The sequence below is a fragment of the Dasypus novemcinctus genome, chromosome X (assembly GCF_030445035.2).
Source record: "Dasypus novemcinctus isolate mDasNov1 chromosome X, mDasNov1.1.hap2, whole genome shotgun sequence".
Classification (NCBI taxonomy): Eukaryota; Metazoa; Chordata; class Mammalia; order Cingulata; family Dasypodidae; genus Dasypus; species Dasypus novemcinctus.
The window spans coordinates 56,699,683-56,717,955 of NC_080704.1; the positions used below are offsets into that span (position 1 = coordinate 56,699,683).

The 18,273-nt window shown below is 47.9% G+C and overlaps 2 protein-coding genes and 1 non-coding gene across 3 annotated transcripts; 2 read left to right on the forward strand and 1 right to left on the reverse strand.

The window, feature by feature from the left end:
* The first annotated feature begins 4,343 nt into the window (after positions 1 to 4,343).
* Positions 4,344 to 4,475, forward strand: LOC111765714 (small nucleolar RNA SNORA31). Its single transcript, XR_002797984.1, has one exon. It is a non-coding gene; the product is annotated as a small nucleolar RNA SNORA31 (small nucleolar RNA).
* A 4,389-nt stretch (positions 4,476 to 8,864) lies between these two features.
* On the forward strand, positions 8,865 to 9,566 carry ERAS (ES cell expressed Ras). The gene has a single exon (XM_004464982.2). The coding sequence runs from the start codon at positions 8,865 to 8,867 to the stop codon at positions 9,564 to 9,566; it is 702 nt and encodes a 233-aa protein (XP_004465039.1).
* A 1,294-nt stretch (positions 9,567 to 10,860) lies between these two features.
* Positions 10,861 to 16,293, reverse strand: PCSK1N (proprotein convertase subtilisin/kexin type 1 inhibitor). Its single transcript, XM_004464983.3, has 3 exons — positions 16,086 to 16,293; positions 11,604 to 12,067; positions 10,861 to 11,220 (listed from the first exon to the last, which is right to left on the reverse strand). Exons 1-3 carry the CDS (start codon positions 16,197 to 16,199, stop codon positions 11,025 to 11,027), a joined length of 774 nt encoding a protein of 257 aa, XP_004465040.1. The 5' UTR covers positions 16,200 to 16,293; the 3' UTR covers positions 10,861 to 11,024.
* Between the last annotated feature and the right edge of the window lie 1,980 nt (positions 16,294 to 18,273).

Genomic DNA, 18,273 nt, shown 5'->3' on the forward strand with positions numbered 1-18,273 from the left:
TGCCCATCATCTCTTTAGGAGGTACTGGGAACCAAACATGGTTCCCACTTCTCGTGTGGGAGAGAAGTGGTCAATCACTTGAGCCACTTCAGCTCCCTGCTTTGTTGTGTCTCTCATTGTTTTTCCTCTTTGTGTCTCTTTGTTGCGTCATCTTGTTGCATCAACTTGCCTCATCCGCCCGTCGCGCTAGCTTACTGTCTTGTTTGAAGACCTAATATAATGCTAATTTATTTTATTAATATCCTATAAACCTCTAGAGAGATTACACCCAAGCCAAATAAAATGGAAGCAGTTATAATTTATGCAAGAAATATTCTTTATCCCTTCCTCCAAGTAGGCCGTATTAGTCAGCCAAAGGGGTGCAGAGGCAAAATACAAGAAATTGGTTGGTTCAAGGTTCCTTTCTTCCCAGGGTTTGCTTCTTCCTGGGCTCAGGGTTCCTTTTCCCGGGGCTGGCTTCTCTTTCTTCTGTGAGCTTACTTCCTGGGGCTCCAACTTAAGGCTTCATCATCAAACTCCAACATCAAAATTCCAACATTGAAAACTCCTCAACTGTACTTTGCCATGCCTTTTATCTTGACCTGGCCCAATCAAAGCCCCAATCATAACTCATCACTCCCAAGTACAGACCAGATTACAACATAATCCAATGTCTATTTTTGGAATTCATAACCATATCGAACTGCTACAGAGGCTAAAACCTCTTTTTTTATAATATTCTAAAATTGTGAACAACCTTAAAAGTATACTGACTGCCAGGTTCTGGAATATAATTGTTTAAATTTGTTTTAATCATAATTTAGAAAATTTAGCTTTCCATAGCTTTCAAGGACTTTTTCTTTATTTACTGAAATTTGGCAATTGATTTATTCATTACTCTCATCCCAAGGCTGTTAAAAGGTTTAAATTGAGGAATTACAGGAAAAATTATGCAAACCAAGGTTTATTGTGTAACATTTCCTCTGTCCCTATCATTCTTAATTTCCCCACCTAGTAGACAGAGTTTTAAACTAAACTTATATTTCCCTATCTTCTCACACCTAGCCCTTCCCCTGTAGCCCTTTCAAAGAGAAGGCCTTGGGGAGGGAGCAGGGTAGGCCAAGGAGCTTAGGAAGAATGTTTTCTTCCAATAGTTTCTACATTCACATTTTTATATGACCATTCCATCCTGCTTGGCTTTTCTAATTTTGGGATCCAAGAGTACTCAGTTACAAATATGTATATATTTTGAACAAATAGGCACAGTTAGGCATACAAACAAAAACATAAAATTCACTTATTTGACTCATAATTCTCATTCTTTTGACATGGTCTGTCTTTGGGTTTTCCATCATTCCACACCCAAAGTTATCTGGGCATTATTTGGTTACCAGGTTTTTAGCAAGGACTACACACACACACACACAGGAGGCTATGCTTTAAATATTTTGATTTTAATTCAGTAGTAAGACTCCCCTCCCCCCAGGTAGTCCATTACAGCCCAGCTGTCCTTGGGGTTTTCTAATTCCTTAAGAACATCTCCCAGGAAGCTGATGTGGCTCAACCACTTGGGTGCCTGCCTAACACATGGGAAGTCCTGGGTTCGAGTCCTGGTGCTTCCTAAAAGAAGATGAGCAGATGCCACCTCCCGCCACAACAGAGCTGGACACTGCTGCAACAGAGCTAGATGCCACCCCCACCACAACAAGCAGAGGCCACAAGCCAGCAGACACCGCAGCCCACAGGGAGCGGATATGACTCAGTCCATTGGGCACTCGCCTTTCATGTGGACTGTCCTGGGTTCAGTTCCCAGTGCCTCCTGAAGAAGGTGAGCAAACAATGAGCAGACAGACAAGCAAACCTTCTGGGGGAAGGAGGGGATAGAGAAAAATAAATTTAAAATGTCTTTTTAAAAAATGTCTCCCATCTCCTTGACTTTAGCGGTGCTCTTTTAAAAGTGAGAAGACTTCTTAAACCAAGGACACGATAAAGTACAAAAAGCTATTTTGATAAAACAGACTTTCTGTTTTGTATACTGATTATTCAGGAGAAAATACTTTATGACCTTCTACTAAATGATTTGAGAAACTTTGTTACTTTAACAGAAAGAACCAAATTTTAGTTTTGCATCAGTATACAATTTGATACTAAGGCTTTTAAAACTTTATAGATAGTTCCACCAAACCTTACCCAACTTTGAACACAAAAATTCCTCTTCTGTGAACCGTCTGTACTTTCTGTATTTATTCAGGCTTTGTCCCACATTTTCCTTTCTTGATAACCAGTCATTAAGGACAAAGATTATGTTCTTTTTTCTTAATAAATAAAAATCACATTCTATATACCTTACATACTTAAGTTACCAAAATGATTTTGGAAACTCCAAGAAAACCACTTACAACATACAATTACCATAAAGATTAAGCAAACTTGCCAGAATAATGATTCAATTTGGTTATCTGCAAACATCTCGTTTCAAATACTTAGTAGCATGCAATACTAGAACTTTGATAGCTCGTTGGGGATGGTTTTCAGAAACATGGTTTCTTTAGTTTACTATTTTATCAGTGTTTTAGAGAGCTATAATATAAAACATTTACAAGGGTACATTTCTGAGTTAGTTTTCTGGAGGCAAGTTGGCAGGAGAGGCTGGTTTCTATCAGGGCTAAGCCATGATTTAATTGCAGGCTTACAAAAGCAGCTAGCATTTTTCTTTTCTTTTTTTTTTTCCTCTCTCCCTCTTTTACTTTCATAGAGTTATCCAATTCAAAAGTTATTAAACTTTAACTGCACCAATGTATTAATGTAGCTATCCAGATCCAATTAGAAATACCATGGAAACAGAACAGAACATTAACATTGCTAAGTTTTTCCATGGCTTCAGCAGTTAAACTAATTCCATTTGTTATGTCTTTTACAAAACAAATTCAATTGCAAGATAGTATTGAAATTTAAAGGCTCATTTTTAGATTACATTTCAGTGTCATCCAATTTATACTGTGGCCAGCAATGCTGCAATAGAAGGAACTCATTTTCTTTTTTTTTTTTAAGAGGGTCCCCTCCGAATTTAGACTAATGTTCTAAAACACAACCTAAAGAAGACATAGCTGGCACATCCTGAGAGTTTCCCATGGCTAGGCAACACCAACAATAGTCACAAAGACAGAACATTAAGAACAAGAGCTCCTCAAAATCAACAGGCTCCCCAACTTCAAAGCAAAAATATGATTTATCAACAGGTGAACCCCAAGTCTGAGACCACAGATAATGAGACTCAAATCCAGCAGGTCCATATACACCTTCTCAGATCAACTCAAAATTCAACAGTCCTCTTGGCATGAGCAGACCGACAAAGCTAATCCATTAGTCTCCTCAGTGTGAGCAGACTGAAAAACCAACCCAATAGTCTCCTTGGCAGGAGCAGATCAACAAAGTTAAAGTAAGCACAGTTCAGAACAGACAAAAGAATTTCATACACTTACCTAGCACAGGGAAAGACCCAGCTTCAGAATCACTTTCACACAAAGCTCTCAATGTCCGCCGCCCATGACAGAAACCTCACCCGCAATCTCCAGTCTTGTTTCTCCAGGGAAGCCCCTGGGCAGCTGCTAGGCATGAAGCTGAGGGATCCAGGCAAGCCCTGCAGTCAACAAGACATAGATTGGGGATACTCTGGGGGTTGCATTCCAGAGCAGTGTGGCTCCTGGCTGGCTTGTCAAATTTTGTTACTGTAAGCAAGGCTATTTTCATTAGAAGGACCCACCCAATCCAGCGCTACAAGGGAAAAACACATCTCTCAGTGAGAAGGTGATTTATTGTGAGTGGACAAGCGAGGAACTGGGGGAGTCTTCCCAAAACCAGTTCAAAGTAAGAATGGGAGTTAGCATTTTTATAGGCAAAAGAGAGGGATAGGGGAGAAGAAAAACGTGATGCAGGGGTTTTGTGAGGAGGGTATGTGCAATTTTTCAGTCCTGCATTGTGTCAAAGACATTAAATTTGTCCTTGGTTTCAGCAGCTAATTAACCACAGGTCTTCATGACAACTTTCTCAGCCAACTGCTCAAAGATATCAAGCTTTTTATCTCAGAGAAAAGCTACAGATTTACTGGGCCATAAGGTGCTCCTAACACCATTCTGTCCGGTTTTGCTTTGCCACATTATCTTATTCTTGTAAGCAAAATTGAGGAGGTCTGGTTAATATCCTTCAGGGAACTAAGTGCAAAGAGTAAACTTCGAAAATTAGATTAATAGAAAACCAGCTCAATTAGTTTTAGAATTTTCAGAGCTGCTTAAGTGAAGAAATTTTTTAATGGTTTTTATTCAAGTATATCATTCATACATGAACATATATAAATAATAAGTGTAATGCATCTCTGACAGCCCTGGAGCAGTTAATGTCTGCTGCTAAGGTTTCCACTATAGATGCAAGAAAAAGAAGTCCTCGCGCTTTCTTTTTGTCTGGTTGTGGCAGCCAAGATTGAATGGGGGAATACTGGAAATCCTAAAAACAGGGAAGGGGAAATAATCTTTGCAACTCAAATGAACTTAAAAACGGCAAATGGGTGGGGGCAGTGGGGGTGAATGGTGACCTCATATTTTTTGAATGTAATATTTTTTAAAAATGAATTGAAAAAATAAAAAATTAAAAAATTAAAAAAATTAAAAAACGGCAAATAACCTTTTTACTCCACAAAAGGAGTCTGAGGTTTGAATTTACGTGAGAAGTGTTGGACAATGATGTTCCCTACACTCATGCCTTCTGGTAAAGCTTTAACAACTTTGAAAGGTTAAAAAAAAAACTGGATTAAAAGCAAGCCAGCAGTTCTTCCCTTTGGTCCTGGAATGATCCTGGACTTTGTGTGAACACTGAATTGGACTTTTAAATCTGTTTTTCAGTCTTAGGTAACAGAAAGTTTTGCAACGATGGGACAAACGAGCTCATATCTATCATTCCACTCCAGCAGTAATGAGACACTGGAATAAGACCACCTAGAAGGATAATGAACGGGAAGAGGCATCTTTTTATTTTTGAGCACCTGTAGGTTGGCAGAAAAATCCTGCAAAAAGCAGCATAGAACTCTCCTATACCCTCTCACAGTTCTTCCTATTAACATTTTGCATTAGTGATGGTACATGAAAAAAATAAAATAAAATAAGTGTATAGTAAAAATTGTGAACTTATAAAATAAACATGCATAACATCATACGGGGGGTCCCATACATCACCCCACCAATGACACCTGGCATTGTTGTGAAATATTTGTTACAAACTATGCAAGAGCATTGTCAAAATATTACTACTATAGTCCGTGTCTTATAATTGGTGTATTTTCCCCCAACCCATCCTATTATTTTTTTATATATCTTTTTATTACGGAGGTTGTGAACTTACAAAACAATCATGCATAGAATCCCTATACAACACCCTTCACCAACATACCACACTATAGTGGAACATTTGTTACAGATTGTGAGTTAATATCATCAGACTATTACCACCAACCATGGTCCATAGCATATATTTGCACACTTTTTCCATACCACCCCCCATTATCAACACAGTACATCTTTGGCATAGATGCATGAATATTACAGTATTGCTGTTAACCACAGTCCATAGGTTACTCCAATTGTAGTTTTCCCATGCTTTTCCACATTCCCACCACCCTGCAATAGTGACGTAAATCTGCTCTAACTCACAGAAGAACAGTCAGTCTTGCATCTGTACCATCAACCACAATTCTCCTCCACCTCTGGGTTTAATGTGCTATTCAGTCACTAGATTATTCTCTAGCTTTCTTTCAATGACTTTCAATTACATCCCTAGACAACCCTTTTCAGCCACATTCCCATTTTTAAAACAGCTGCTACTTACTATAATGTGTTACCGTCAACTCTACATTTCCACCTTTTACAGTCAAGTTAAATAAAACGTCTACATACACTAAGCATCAGTAGTCCATCTCAGCCCTTCTCATCTCCTAATAACCTATACTCTAGGTTTTGACTCTATGCATTTATTGTGTATTTAGTTCATAATAAGGAGACCATGCACTATTTGTCCTTTTGCGTCTGGCTTACTTAAGATAAGAAATTTTAATAAGCACATTTTCCAGTTATCAAAATGGAGAAAGGCAAGAGAAGCACTGCCAAATGCCATTCCACTTTTAAGGAGCATTCAGGAGGCCCAGTCCAGTGACTCCTGCTCCCCATTGGTCGGAACTGGGTCACATGATCGCCAGAGCAGCAAGGGAAAATGGGAAATTGCCCACTAGACACAGATCCGCCCCAAATCAAATCTTGTCCTTTCTGCCCTGGTGCACTCACCCTCTTCCCCTGCAAGTCTTTCCGCTCCAGGAGCTGTCCATTTCCAGCAACTACCAAAAGCCTGGATGAGGCAGGCGGGTCAGCCTCCAAGGCCTCGAAGAGGCCCTCGTCAAACGTTTCCCAAAGTCTTCCAGTTTAAAATCCATACACACGCGCGCGCGCACACACACACACCGACCCGGGCAAGGTAGGCAGAGGCGCCGCAGGACACGGGGCCTGCCCGCTGGCGGCGTACCCGCTAGGGGCCCTCCTCGGCGCGCACGTGCTGGTGGGGCAGAGGGGCGGGCCGGGACTTGACCTCGCGCTCACCCCAGGGCAGCGCCAGGGTGCCTGCAGGGGGTAGCGGAGGGAGAGCTCCGCGCATGCCTACAAGCCCCCTCCCCAACCCTGCGCTTCAGGCGAGGTAGAAGCATCTAGCATTCCTGCCCAAGCACCGGCCGGGGTCTGAGCGGGACCACCTTTCCCAGGACAGAGGTGAGCCGGGCCGCCCGGGCTTCTGGCCCCGACCGCGACCGCGACCCCGACCTGGGAGGTTCTTTGGGCGCCGGGATTTGGGAGCGAGGTCGGGAGAGCTCAAGGTCGTGGGCTTGGGGGAACCCTTCTCCTTCCCTCTTTCTCCGCGAGGTTCCCAGCCAGTCCCCGCCGCCTGGGGAAGGAGAGCCACCTGGGCGCGGGTGTTCGCTCCGTGTGGATTGAGAAGGCCAAGACCTCTCCTGCCTTGAATCCGGGAGGGTCGGGCGCCTCGGGGCCAGTCACGGCTACCTCCCTGAGCCTAGTTGTTCTCACTGGGAAAGCGGGGCGGGGAATCCATAGAGGAAGCAATCCCGGTGGCGCCGACTGGGTGCTGGGTGGATAATGTCTGCTGCTCTGCCAGTCATTATCATCCGTGACCACCATGGCAAAGAGGATGGGGCTCCCACCTCAGATGATGGCACCCTCAGCTTCAGTGGCTCAGGCCTAGACCTTAAGAGTCAGCCTTGACCGCCCCCCCCCAACACACACACACACACACACACACACACACACCTTTTAACTTTTTAACCCCTGAAGTAATGCCCCAGGAAATCCTGTCAGTTCCACCTTCACATTCTATCCAGAATCCGATCTCTCCTCACCAAGCCCGTGGCCACCACGGGGACCGCCATCATGCCCAACCTGGACAATGACAAGTGGCCTCCTTTTCGCTACTCCTGCTCTTGCCGCCTCCCCAGTTTTTCCTCACAGCTGTTGTCTTTGCCCTCTTTCTGTCCACCAACTGGTGGGGATCCCTGGAGCTCTGTCCCCTGCTTCCTTCTCCACCTCATCATGCCTCCAGCCTCTTCCCGAGCAAGCACACACAGTGACCATCTTCAGCCATCCCTCTGGGCTGAGGACCCCACAGCTGGATTCCCATCCCCGTCTTAGCTACAGCTCCCAAACTCGATAAAACCTCCCCTGGGTACCTCGAACTCACTATCTTCCCCCAACCTGCCACTGCGCAGCTTCCAGAGACTTGCAATGCCAGCGCCCTGACCTAATGCACCTAAATATTTCTTGAATGAATTCATGGTGATTTACTAAAGTGAGTGCCTGCTGTGTGCCATCCCCCTCTGATTTGCAAGATAATCTACCTGATTACCTTGTTTATTGTCATTTATCACTGACAGGATATAATCCTCACCAGGGCAGCAGATTTTAATCTATTTTGTTCCCTGCCCTATCCCCAGCGCCCCACACAATGCCTGGCACACTGTAAGGCTCTTTAATTAATGAATAAGGATTAAATTCTTGTAAAAATACCTCATGGTCATCAGTGCCTTCTGTGCTCCTCACCTATTCCTGAAATATATTTTACTGATTTAGCTTGTTTACTGTTTTCCTCCCCCACTAGAATGTAACTTTCACAGAGGCTGGGATTTCTGGTCTATTTTTTTCCCACCTCTGTGTCTTGGCCACCCAGTAGGTAATCAATAAATGTATGTTGAATGATGAATAAATAAGGATTAAATTAGGTAGCTAGCATGCTACCTAATTTACTTACTTTCTTGGCTTATTATCAATCTCCACTTCTTTGAACATAAACTCCCTGAGGGTAGGCATGTAACTGCATGTACTGGATGACAGGACAGTGCTGGGCTGGGGTACAAGGGTACACAAAGCAGACAGAGTCCCCACCCTCCAGAAAGGGAGGTGGGGTCCTTTTCAGGGCAACAAAAGCTTTAAAATTAGGTCATGGTGATAGTTGCACAACTCAGTGAAGATACTAAAAAATACTTGAACTGTATGAACTTTGTGGTATGTAGATCATATCACAATAATAATAAATCCCTGCCCTCACAGGGTTTATGTTGTAGAAGGGGGAGAAAGAGGCCATAAACAACAAACATTTCTTTAGCCCAGCAGAAGGTGATTAGCATAGGGGAGGCATTCAAGAAATGTTCATCCACTGACACCCAGCGTCCCCTTCCCCCAAATGATCTCGCCTAACCTCTCCCAGTGGTCTTTGTGCTCTTCCCACTTGCAGGGCCTGCGAGCCACGTCTCCTCTCCACGTCTCCTCCCCAGCCTGCCCTCTGGCAGCATGGCACTACCCACAAAGCCGAGCAGCCTCAACCTGGGCCTGGGCGCCTGGAACCTCGGCTCCCAGGAGGAGGGGCACAAGGCCCCGGCCCGCAGCCAGGGTGCCAGCCAGAAGCTGCCCGAGTACAAGGTGGCGGTGGTGGGTGCCAGCGGGGTGGGCAAGAGCGCACTGACCATCCAGCTGAACCACCAGTGCTTCGTAGAGGACCACGACCCCACAATCCAGGATTCCTACTGGAAGGAGGTGGCCCTGGACTCCGGGTCCTGCGTCCTGAACGTGCTGGATACGGCGGGGCAGGCGAATCACGGGGACCTGCGTGACCAGTGCGTGGCCATCAGTGACGGCGTGCTGGGGGTCTTCGCCCTTGATGACCCCTCCTCTCTCACCCAGCTGCAGCAGATGTGGGCCGCCTGGGGCCCTTCCCACACCCAGCCCCTCGTCCTGGTGGGCAACAAGTGCGACCTCGTGACCGCTGCCGGAGATGATCATGATGCTGCTGCTGCTTTTGCCCAGAGCTGGGGCACCCCGTTCGTGGAGGCCTCAGCCAAGACCCGCCAAGGGGTCGAGGAAGCCTTTTCCCTGCTCATCCAGGAGATCCAGAGGGTCCAGGAGGCCAGAGCTAAGGAGGTCGCAGCAAAGGCAGAGAGGGAGAGGGCCCGGGCCCAGAAGGCAACTTGCTGCTGTGGCTGCTCTGTGGCCTGAAGATCTCTGTCAAGAAAAGTGGCCCCTCCTTCACACCAAGGTGACGATTCCTTTGGCACGAATCTCCCCCACCCCCCATGCGGAGCAACTAGCTGCATGGGGGACCCCTTTGGAGCCTCAGGGATAGACCCCCCCCTCTTGGGGAAGGTTTTCATTTGTTTTTCCTCCTGTTTAATGGTGGTGGTGGTGTGTCAGACAGAAATTTTGCACAAAATTAAACAAATGGTGTGCCTAAGTTTCAAAGCAGCCTCTGTGCCAAGTGTTGTCTGAGTTGGGGTAAGACTGGGTAGAATTGTGAGAATTCCTGTCACTCCAGAATTTGGGGGGAGCCCACTGGACGGCAGGCCGTGGTTTGGATGCAAGGGCTGTAGAGGTGAACAAGACAGACAAAACATCCCTGTGGGAGGTGAAGGAAAAGAAAAGAAATAGCTCTGTAACAGAAGGTTAGTCACAAAAGGTTTGTATTAGGCAGGGAAGGGACTAATGCGTGGCAGTGATGCTGCTTACCAGGGAGGTCGGAGGCAAGTCTTGAGTAGGTGACATTTGAGCAAAAACTTGTAGACAGCGGGGAAGAGGGGAAGGGAAAGAGCCGGTGCCGTGGCCACAGCCACCAACTCGCCAACACCCCCTTCCCGCATCTTTGATGCGCGGGACAAGAGGCCAGACAGAGAGGTGGCTCTGTGATATTATTAAAATATTTTTAAAGGATATATCAAACTCACAAACATAGGCATAAGACATCCTACCTACCCTCCTACCTGGAGGTTCTAAATTCTCAGACTCCTCAGCAGTCTGGCCAGGACTGGGCAGTGCTGGGAGGGCTGACCCTGGCCCACAGCCCAAGCCCTTTCTTTCCCGCCCCAGCGTGCCCCTGCCCCCATCACCAAGGGGCCTAGGCCCGCCTGTGGACTTCTGAGCCAGCAGAGGCCAAGCTCCACCCCCACTCTTCACAAACACCCCCCACCCCCACCCCTGGGACTTCGGGAGGGCGGGTCCTGGGAAGATGCTGGTGCGGGTACTCAGAATGGTCCCAAAAGGCTTTGGGCTCCCCGGTACCTGAGCGAGGTCAAAGGGGAGCACGGGATTCTGGAGGGCTTTGCTGTGGTCCATAGGGATGTCTCCCCAGGGAGGGGAGGCATAGCCTGGGGGGAAAGGGGAGTGCTGTAAAGTGAGGGATCCAGGGCAGGGGGCCCTCGGACCTGCTGGAAGGGGCAGCCGCCACCGTCACCTCCCCCCACCCCACCCCCGGAGCCCACCACCCCCCTGGACACTGTTAACTCAGAAAAGCACAGAGCTGCTTCAGATCAAATTTATTGTGGGGCCAGGGAGTGGGGAGGTGGGGGATGGAGGGCAGCAAAGGCCGGGGTAAGCCCTGCTCCCCATGTGGAAGGAGAGGAGTCCGGGAGTTGCAGATGCGGGTGGTCCTGGGTCGGAGGGCGGCCGGGACTCCCGCGGTGCTCAGAGCGACAGGAGGCGGCGCGCTGGCGCCTGGGGCGCGGGGGTCTCCAGGCGTTTCACGCGCAGTAGCGCCCCCAGCACTCCCTCTGAGGGCATGTCGGGGCCCAAATCCGGGTCAGCTGCGCGGCGAAGGCGGCGCGGGGCTGCCCCGGCCTCCGGGTCCGCGCTTCCCGCGAGGAGCCGCCCCAGCAAATACCTGCAGGGGAAGCCGAGCCAGAAGCCATGAGTCTGGGTCCATGTGTCGCCCTGCGGCGGGGACCCGGCTGTCCCCAACTCACTGCTTCAAGGAGAGAGACATCCCCACCGTCCAGCACACAAACTCTGATTTCTGCGCCTTCGGCCCACCCCAGCAGCCGGGCTTGGGAGCCCCCTCTCCCACGTCACCCGTCCTCCCAACCAGGCATCCTGGCTCTCACGCCCTGAATTCAGGTCCTCACTCCTAAGCAGGACGCCGGGATCCCCGCCCCAGGACCAGCGGCACGCCCCCGCAGTCCCCCGCAGTCCCCCGCAGCCGCTCGCCCTCATCTTCCCGGGCCGCCCGCTCGCGCTCCCGCTCCCTCCCCGTCCTGGCCGGGGTACCTCAGCAGCTCGGGATCCACATCGGGCGTCTCGTCGCCGGTGTCCTCGGCGTCGGGGCCGGCGGGGCCATCCTCGTAGGCGGGGGGCCGGGGTCTGAGCGCGGCGGGGGCGGGCGCAAGCTGGGCGGCGAGGGCTGCGGGGTCCAGGCGGGCGCGCAGCAGGGCGCGGGCGAGCTGCGCGGCGGGCGCGTCCGGGTCGTCGTCCAGGGCCAGGCCCGGGTCGGCGGCGCGGGGAGCGCCCCAGAGGCGCAGCAGCTGAGCCAGGACGCGGGCCTGCTGATCCTCGGCCTCCTGGGCCTCCACCCGCGCCCGCTCCTGCCGTTCGGCCTCCAGCAGGTGCGCCAGCGCCCGCGCCAGCTCCTGCACCGCGCCGGCAGCCTCTCCCCGGGGCACCGCTCGCCGAAAGCGGCGAGGGGCGCCAGCCTCAGCCAGGGGCTGCGAGGGGGCGCCCAGGCCGCGGGGCTCCTGCGTGAACACGAGGTGGGGGGAAAAGACTTGTGTTAGCAGCTGGCGGCCCAAGGATTCCCAGCCTGGGAGGCTCCATGGACTTCGAGGATTCCCAGATGTCACCAAAGGCCCTGTAATCCCCAGCATATACCTAGATAAGGTCACGGAGTCCCCCTAAAATCTCCAGACACATTTAAGACCACTAAAGGCTCCTAGACCTTCCAGTGACATCATCCTAATGATTTCCAGAATTTGTTCCAGGGCCCCTAGAGACCCTTAATCACTCTAAAGGCTCCTTAGATCCCTGAGACTCCCCAAACCTCCCTATGAACTTCTAGTGAGTCCCAGGGACTTGCAGACCCCCCAATCCCTCGTACAACTCCTGTGGCCTCCTAGTGATTCCCAGGACCAGCCCCAGATACCCCAGGAGAACCTCAGACACACAAGGATCCCAGCAGTTTACCCCCAAATATTCCCAGTGACCCCTGGTGACTACTAGGAGCCAGACCCTCAGTACCTGATTGAGCTAGTCACACTGAAACACACACACAGAAGCACAAATTCACACTCAAGTTTTGCAGATACGTAACTTTCATTTCTGGTAATAAGAGGGAATACAATTCAGAAAGGGAGAAAAAAACACAACCTCCCACTGCAAAACTGCTAAAAAAGACTGGATACTTATTTTTAAATACTTTTAAATGCACTGTTAAATATCTGCCTCAACCCAAAAGTCAGCAATAATGCTTGATAGAAAAACACTAGAAATATAAGCATTTCCACTAAAGTCAGGGACAAAACAAAGATGTGCCCTATCATCTCTATTATTTAAGTATTCTGGAGATACCTGCTACAGCAATTAGACAAGGAAAGAGAAATTAGAGGAAGTAAAAAGGTAAACAGTGGAGCGGGTGGAGCTCAGTGGTTCAGGTGCCTGCTTCAGGCGTACAAGGTCCTAAATTCAATCCACCGTACCTCCTAAAAAATTATTTTTTACACGGTAAATTTATCAATATTTGTAAATAATATGACTGTATACTGGAAACTCTAAAATAACTGAGAACCCACTGCAAACAATCAGAGTAAAACATTAATATAGTAAACTTGATAGCTGTCATATCTACCATCATCACTCCTTCAGGGGTTTCTTTATGCATACACAAGAAAATGCCAGTACAAGTTTCTATGTTCACTTCTTTTACCCAAAAGGTAGCAGACTGTTCTGCATCTTGCTTTAAGTAGATCTGTATCTATATTAGTACATTGACAGCATCCTCGTTCTTTGTTTTTTTTTACAGCAACATTGAATCCCTTTGTGTGGATATACAATAGTTTATTTAACCAGCCTTCAGTTGATAAGACATATGGAATGTTTTCAATCTTTTGATATTCTTATAAACAATTCCGGAATGAATAATCTTGTTCATATATCATTTGACACATGTGCAAATATATCCGCAAGATAAATTACCCAGTGACAAATTTTCAGTTCAGGCAATTGTGATAAAATTTCATTAAGTTTAAAGAAATAAAAGAAGGTATTAAAAGTATGAGTAAGTAACAAAAACATAAAAATGACCATGAAGATTTGAAAAAGAAATATCTAGAACATCTAGAGATATTTTAAATGAAATTAAAAACTCAAAGGACAGGTTAAGCAGCAGATTGGTCCCAGTTGAAGGAAGTATTAGAATTGAACAGAGCTTAGAAGCAGTCTCTAATATGTACTGACATTCGCTACATGTCAGTGGCAGCATTTTAGAGCAGTGGAGACACGGTGAACTTCAATAAATAATGCAAGAAGAGCCAGTCATCCAAATTCGGGGAAAATGTAAAGGCAGAGACAAGTAAATTTGACCACATTAAAATTAAGAATGTCTTTTTATCCCAAGACACCACAAAAAGAATGAAAATCAAAATCACGGGGAGGGAAGAGATGCCTGCTACAAAAATAATCAATAAAAGATTAGTATCCAGAATATACAAGGAATTCCTAAAAACCAAGAGAAAAACAAGCCAATAAAAAAATTGGGAAGAAAAGGCATGAAATACATTTCACAAAAATGGAAACAAATGCTTAACAAATGAAAAAGAGCCAACCTCCTTAGTAATCAAGGAAATGCAAATTAGACCCCCCAAGGAGATACTATGCATAACACATTCAAAAGACAGGCAAAAATCAAGAAGTCTGTGAATGTCAATTGTTGACATGGATATGGAAAAATGGAAATGCTCCTGCCTTGCAGGTGGGAATTAAAATGCAAAGTAACTTTGAAGAGCCCTGTGGCAATGTCTCAAAAGATGCACATATCCTATGACCCACTCCTGGGGCGTTACACTTGTTACGAGTTCATGAAAGACGAGCAGCACTGTTCAGAATAGCCTTAAAAGTCGGGGAGAAAAAAAAGAAAGAAAAGCCTGGAAAGCACCCAAATGTCCACTAGCAAAAATGCGTATTTAACTGGTGGTAGACTCATAGGATAAAATCTTATGTGGCAATACAAATAAATGAATGACAGTCGCACATCCCAATATGACTGAATCTCACAACCTGTGTAAAGAGAGAAAGAAAAATAAAAGCCAGTTGCGGAGGATCAGACACCCCCAATGACTTGCTAGTGACCCCGAGTGACTAGCAGAAGCCAGACTCCAGGTAGGATTCCCCATTTGCGTGATGTTCAAAAAAAAAGACAAGCGAAACAATCTATTCTCTAGAAATACATAGGTATGTGATAAGCTACAAGTAAAAATACGAGATCAATGAACAGAAAATACAGGATAATGCCGACGGGGAGGCGGGGAGCAGGGCTGCCCTGGGGAGGAGCACACAGAGGCTTCTGGCATTATTGTCCATGCTCGATTTCTTAAGCTGGATGATGGGTGTGTGGAGGTTTATGTTCTCATTATTCCCTACATCGTACACATGTGCTACATACATTGTTATATATATAGTATTTAATACTTTTAAAACCCGTCCATCTTTGTCGCAGACAGCCCTGATGGTTGACCCGAGGATGCTGCGCCAGGTGCTCCCTTGCGCCAGGTCCCCAACCCCCGTGAGTCCCCCATCCCCGCCGGGGGGTGACTGACGCTCGCCGGCAGCCACAGCCTCGCACTGACAGGGGACTCGAGGTGTCATGGATGCAACGCAACGCATGCTACATCCACACCCAAGGAATCGCGCACGTTCACACACACGGCTGCCTATGCAGTTACCAACGCCAAGCCACCCAGACGCAAGGACACGCACCACACCCTGCAAGACACAATGCAGCACAGACGTCATTGCCGCTCTCCCCACAGCGACGAAGCTCCGCGAAGAAACAGCGTCATGAACGCGCATCCCAAATCCCAGCCACTCGGTCCAACGGACCCAAAATGGAACGCGCATACTGGGATGCAAGGACCACCCTTTCTCACCCCAAAACGAAATCACCCCGACACACAACACAGACACCCAGAAAAGACACGTCCATATGCCACACCATCACAGATCCGGGTTTCACAGACACCTACACATACACACGCACATCGAGAAAGCAGGTAAGCTCACACAAAGTCACATGCAGAAGCAAGATCATCACACACACTACACACCCGGACACACAAGGGCACCTTCGTAGGGACGCTCAGAAGCGGTCACCCCAAAGGGCACACCCTTACCAAGGACACGACACCCCCACACCCGTCATCGCACCCTGCGCACACCACCGATTTGCACACCTCCCGCCCTTAACGCGCCTAAGTCCCCTGGACAGCGCCACGGGCGGCGGGTGGGGCGAGGTCTGGCTCAGCCCAGGGTGTGGCTGAGCTGGCAGAGCCTGTCACACCACCACCCTGCGGACCCAGAGACCGAGCGTGGTCTCGGGGGCGCCGGCCCGGGCGCGAAGTGGCGCCCGGTCCCCGGGCCGTCTTCGCCGATCTCCCCGCACGTGCCGGCAGCTGGCACAGCTGGGGTGGCCCACGGCACCGACTCCGGCCCCCCCCCCAGCATCCTGCGCCCCACCCTAGCCCGCGCCGGACTTGGGGGTCGCACCTTCACCGGCCGAGCGCAGAGCGCAGGGGGCGGCCGAAGGACGCCCAACAGCAGCAGCACCAAAAGGCCGACGCCCCCGGCCCGCGGCCCGCCGAGCAGCGGCGACCCCGCCATGCTGCCGCAGCGAGCCGGGCTCCGGTCGGGCGGACGGGCTGACAGGCTGGCAAGTGCGCAGCGCCCGGGCTAGCGGACCGGGCTGCGCTCTTCTGCGGCTGCGCGCGCCCAGCAACCGTGCCCTCTCCAGCCCTCCCTCCCCCCTTCCCCTCCCTCCCCCCTCCCCCACTGCCACTCCACGCAGGCGCAGCGTCAGGTCCCTAGCAGACCCTCCATCCCGCCGGTCGCCATGGAGATACCCAAGGGGCACGGTGAAGAGATGGAGCCTGCAACGGCGGTTGCCATGGCGGCCGGAGGGCAGTTGCCGGGGCAACAGACCTTGCTGTTGCCTTAGCAGCCAGGCCGGGAGAAATGGACTCCGTTGGGTGGGTGAAATGGGTGTATGGTACCCACCTTTCCCTTCTTAGGGAGTAGATGCACACGTTACTTCGTTCATTGGGTAAACAATTATGGATCGCCTCCTGTGGGCCAGGCCCTTTAGAGGGCACAGGGTTTGAATCCAGGTGATGGAACAGCTAAGGCTCAGTCCCACACCTGCATAAAGGGGTCTCTAGTAACTGCCCTTTACAGTGGTTTTGGAAGATTTAATAAGACAGGCATTCAGTAGGAGCTCAACAAATGCTCCTGTCTCCTTCTTGTCTGTTTTTACTTGTTTCTCCATGGAAAGAAAGGTATTTCTTCTTTGTTCCAAAAAGGATATCAAGCTACTTAAAATGATACATCAAAGGCAACAAGATTTTAGTAAAATGTATGTGTATCCATTGGGAATAAAAATGTTGGGAAGGAAATGTTAACAGTAGTTATCTCTGGGTAGGGAAATAACTAATGGTCACTTTGTTGCTTTCTCCTTTATGCTTTTCTCTGTTGTCCGAAAAAAATGTGACGAGTGTGCATTACTATTATAATCAGATAAAAAAACAATACTGATATTTCATTTGGATATAAAAAATAGTATGGTAACTCTTGAAACTCAGTTAAAAGCTAGGCAAAGGCAAGTAAAAAAGTAAAACCACTATGAAATACTACTTCACACCCACTTGAATGGCTGTTAGTTAAAAAATCAGAAAATAACAAATGTTGGCAAGGTTGTGGAGAAATAGGAACCTTCATACATCGTTGGCAGGAATGTAAAACGGTGCAGCTGCTGTAGAAAACAGTTTGGCAGTTTCTCAGAAAGTTAAGTTTAGAATTACCATATGACCCAGCAATCCCACTTTTAGGTATATACGGAAAAGAACTGAAAGCAGGGACTTGAACAGATATTTGCATAGTGCCGATGTCCAGAGCAGCATTACTCACAATGGCCAAAACGAGGAAGCAACCTAAAAGTCCATCAACAGCTGAATGGATTAAAAAAATGTGGTATATATACACCCAGTGGAATATATTCAGCCATGGAAAGGAACAAAGTGCTGAAATGTGCTACAACATAGATGAGCCTTGAAGACAGCAAGCTGAGGAAAATAAGCCAGATACAAAAGGATAAATATTGTATGATCTCACTTACATGAAATCATTAAAATATGCAAAATCATATAGTCAGAAATTAGAATAAAGGTTACCAGGGGCTGAGAGGTGGGTGGGGAATGAGAATTTAATGTTTAATTGGTAGAAAATTTGTTTGGGGTGATGGAAAAGTTTTGGTAATGGATGGTGGTGATGGTAGCACAACATTGTGAATGCAATTAATAGCCACTGAATTGTATACTTGAAAGTGGTTTAAATGAGAAATTTTATGTTGTATATGTGTTACCAGCATAAAAAATTGTTTAAACCCTTCCTCCAAAGTGGACAAAGGACTGGAATAGACATTTCTACAAAGAAAATATACAAATGGCCAACAAGAAGCATGTGAAAAAAAATGCTCTAACATCATTCATCATTAGGGAAAAACAAATCAAAGTCACAATAAAGTGCCACTTCAGACCACAAATATAGGATAATTTTTAAAATGGAAAATAGCAAGTGTTGGCAAGAATGTGGAGAAATTAGAACCCTTGTACATTGCTGATGGGAATGTAAAATGGCTCAGCTGCTGTGGAAAACAGTTTGGCGATTCCACAAAAAGGTTAAA

What these genes read in the sequence shown, in the direction of transcription:
- ERAS (XM_004464982.2), top strand. Translation starts at nt 8,865, where the DNA reads ATGGCACTACCCACAAAGCCGAGCAGCCTCAACCTGGGCCTGGGCGCC.
- PCSK1N (XM_004464983.3), bottom strand. Translation starts at nt 16,199, where the DNA reads ATGGCGGGGTCGCCGCTGCTCGGCGGGCCGCGGGCCGGGGGCGTCGGC. An exon ending in TCTGCGCTCGGCCGGTGAAG is followed by an intron (nt 12,068 to 16,085) that starts GTGCGACCCCCA and finishes GTGTTCACGCAG; the next exon opens with GAGCCCCGCGGCCTGGGCGC. An exon ending in GTGGATCCCGAGCTGCTGAG is followed by an intron (nt 11,221 to 11,603) that starts GTACCCCGGCCA and finishes CTTCCCCTGCAG; the next exon opens with GTATTTGCTGGGGCGGCTCC.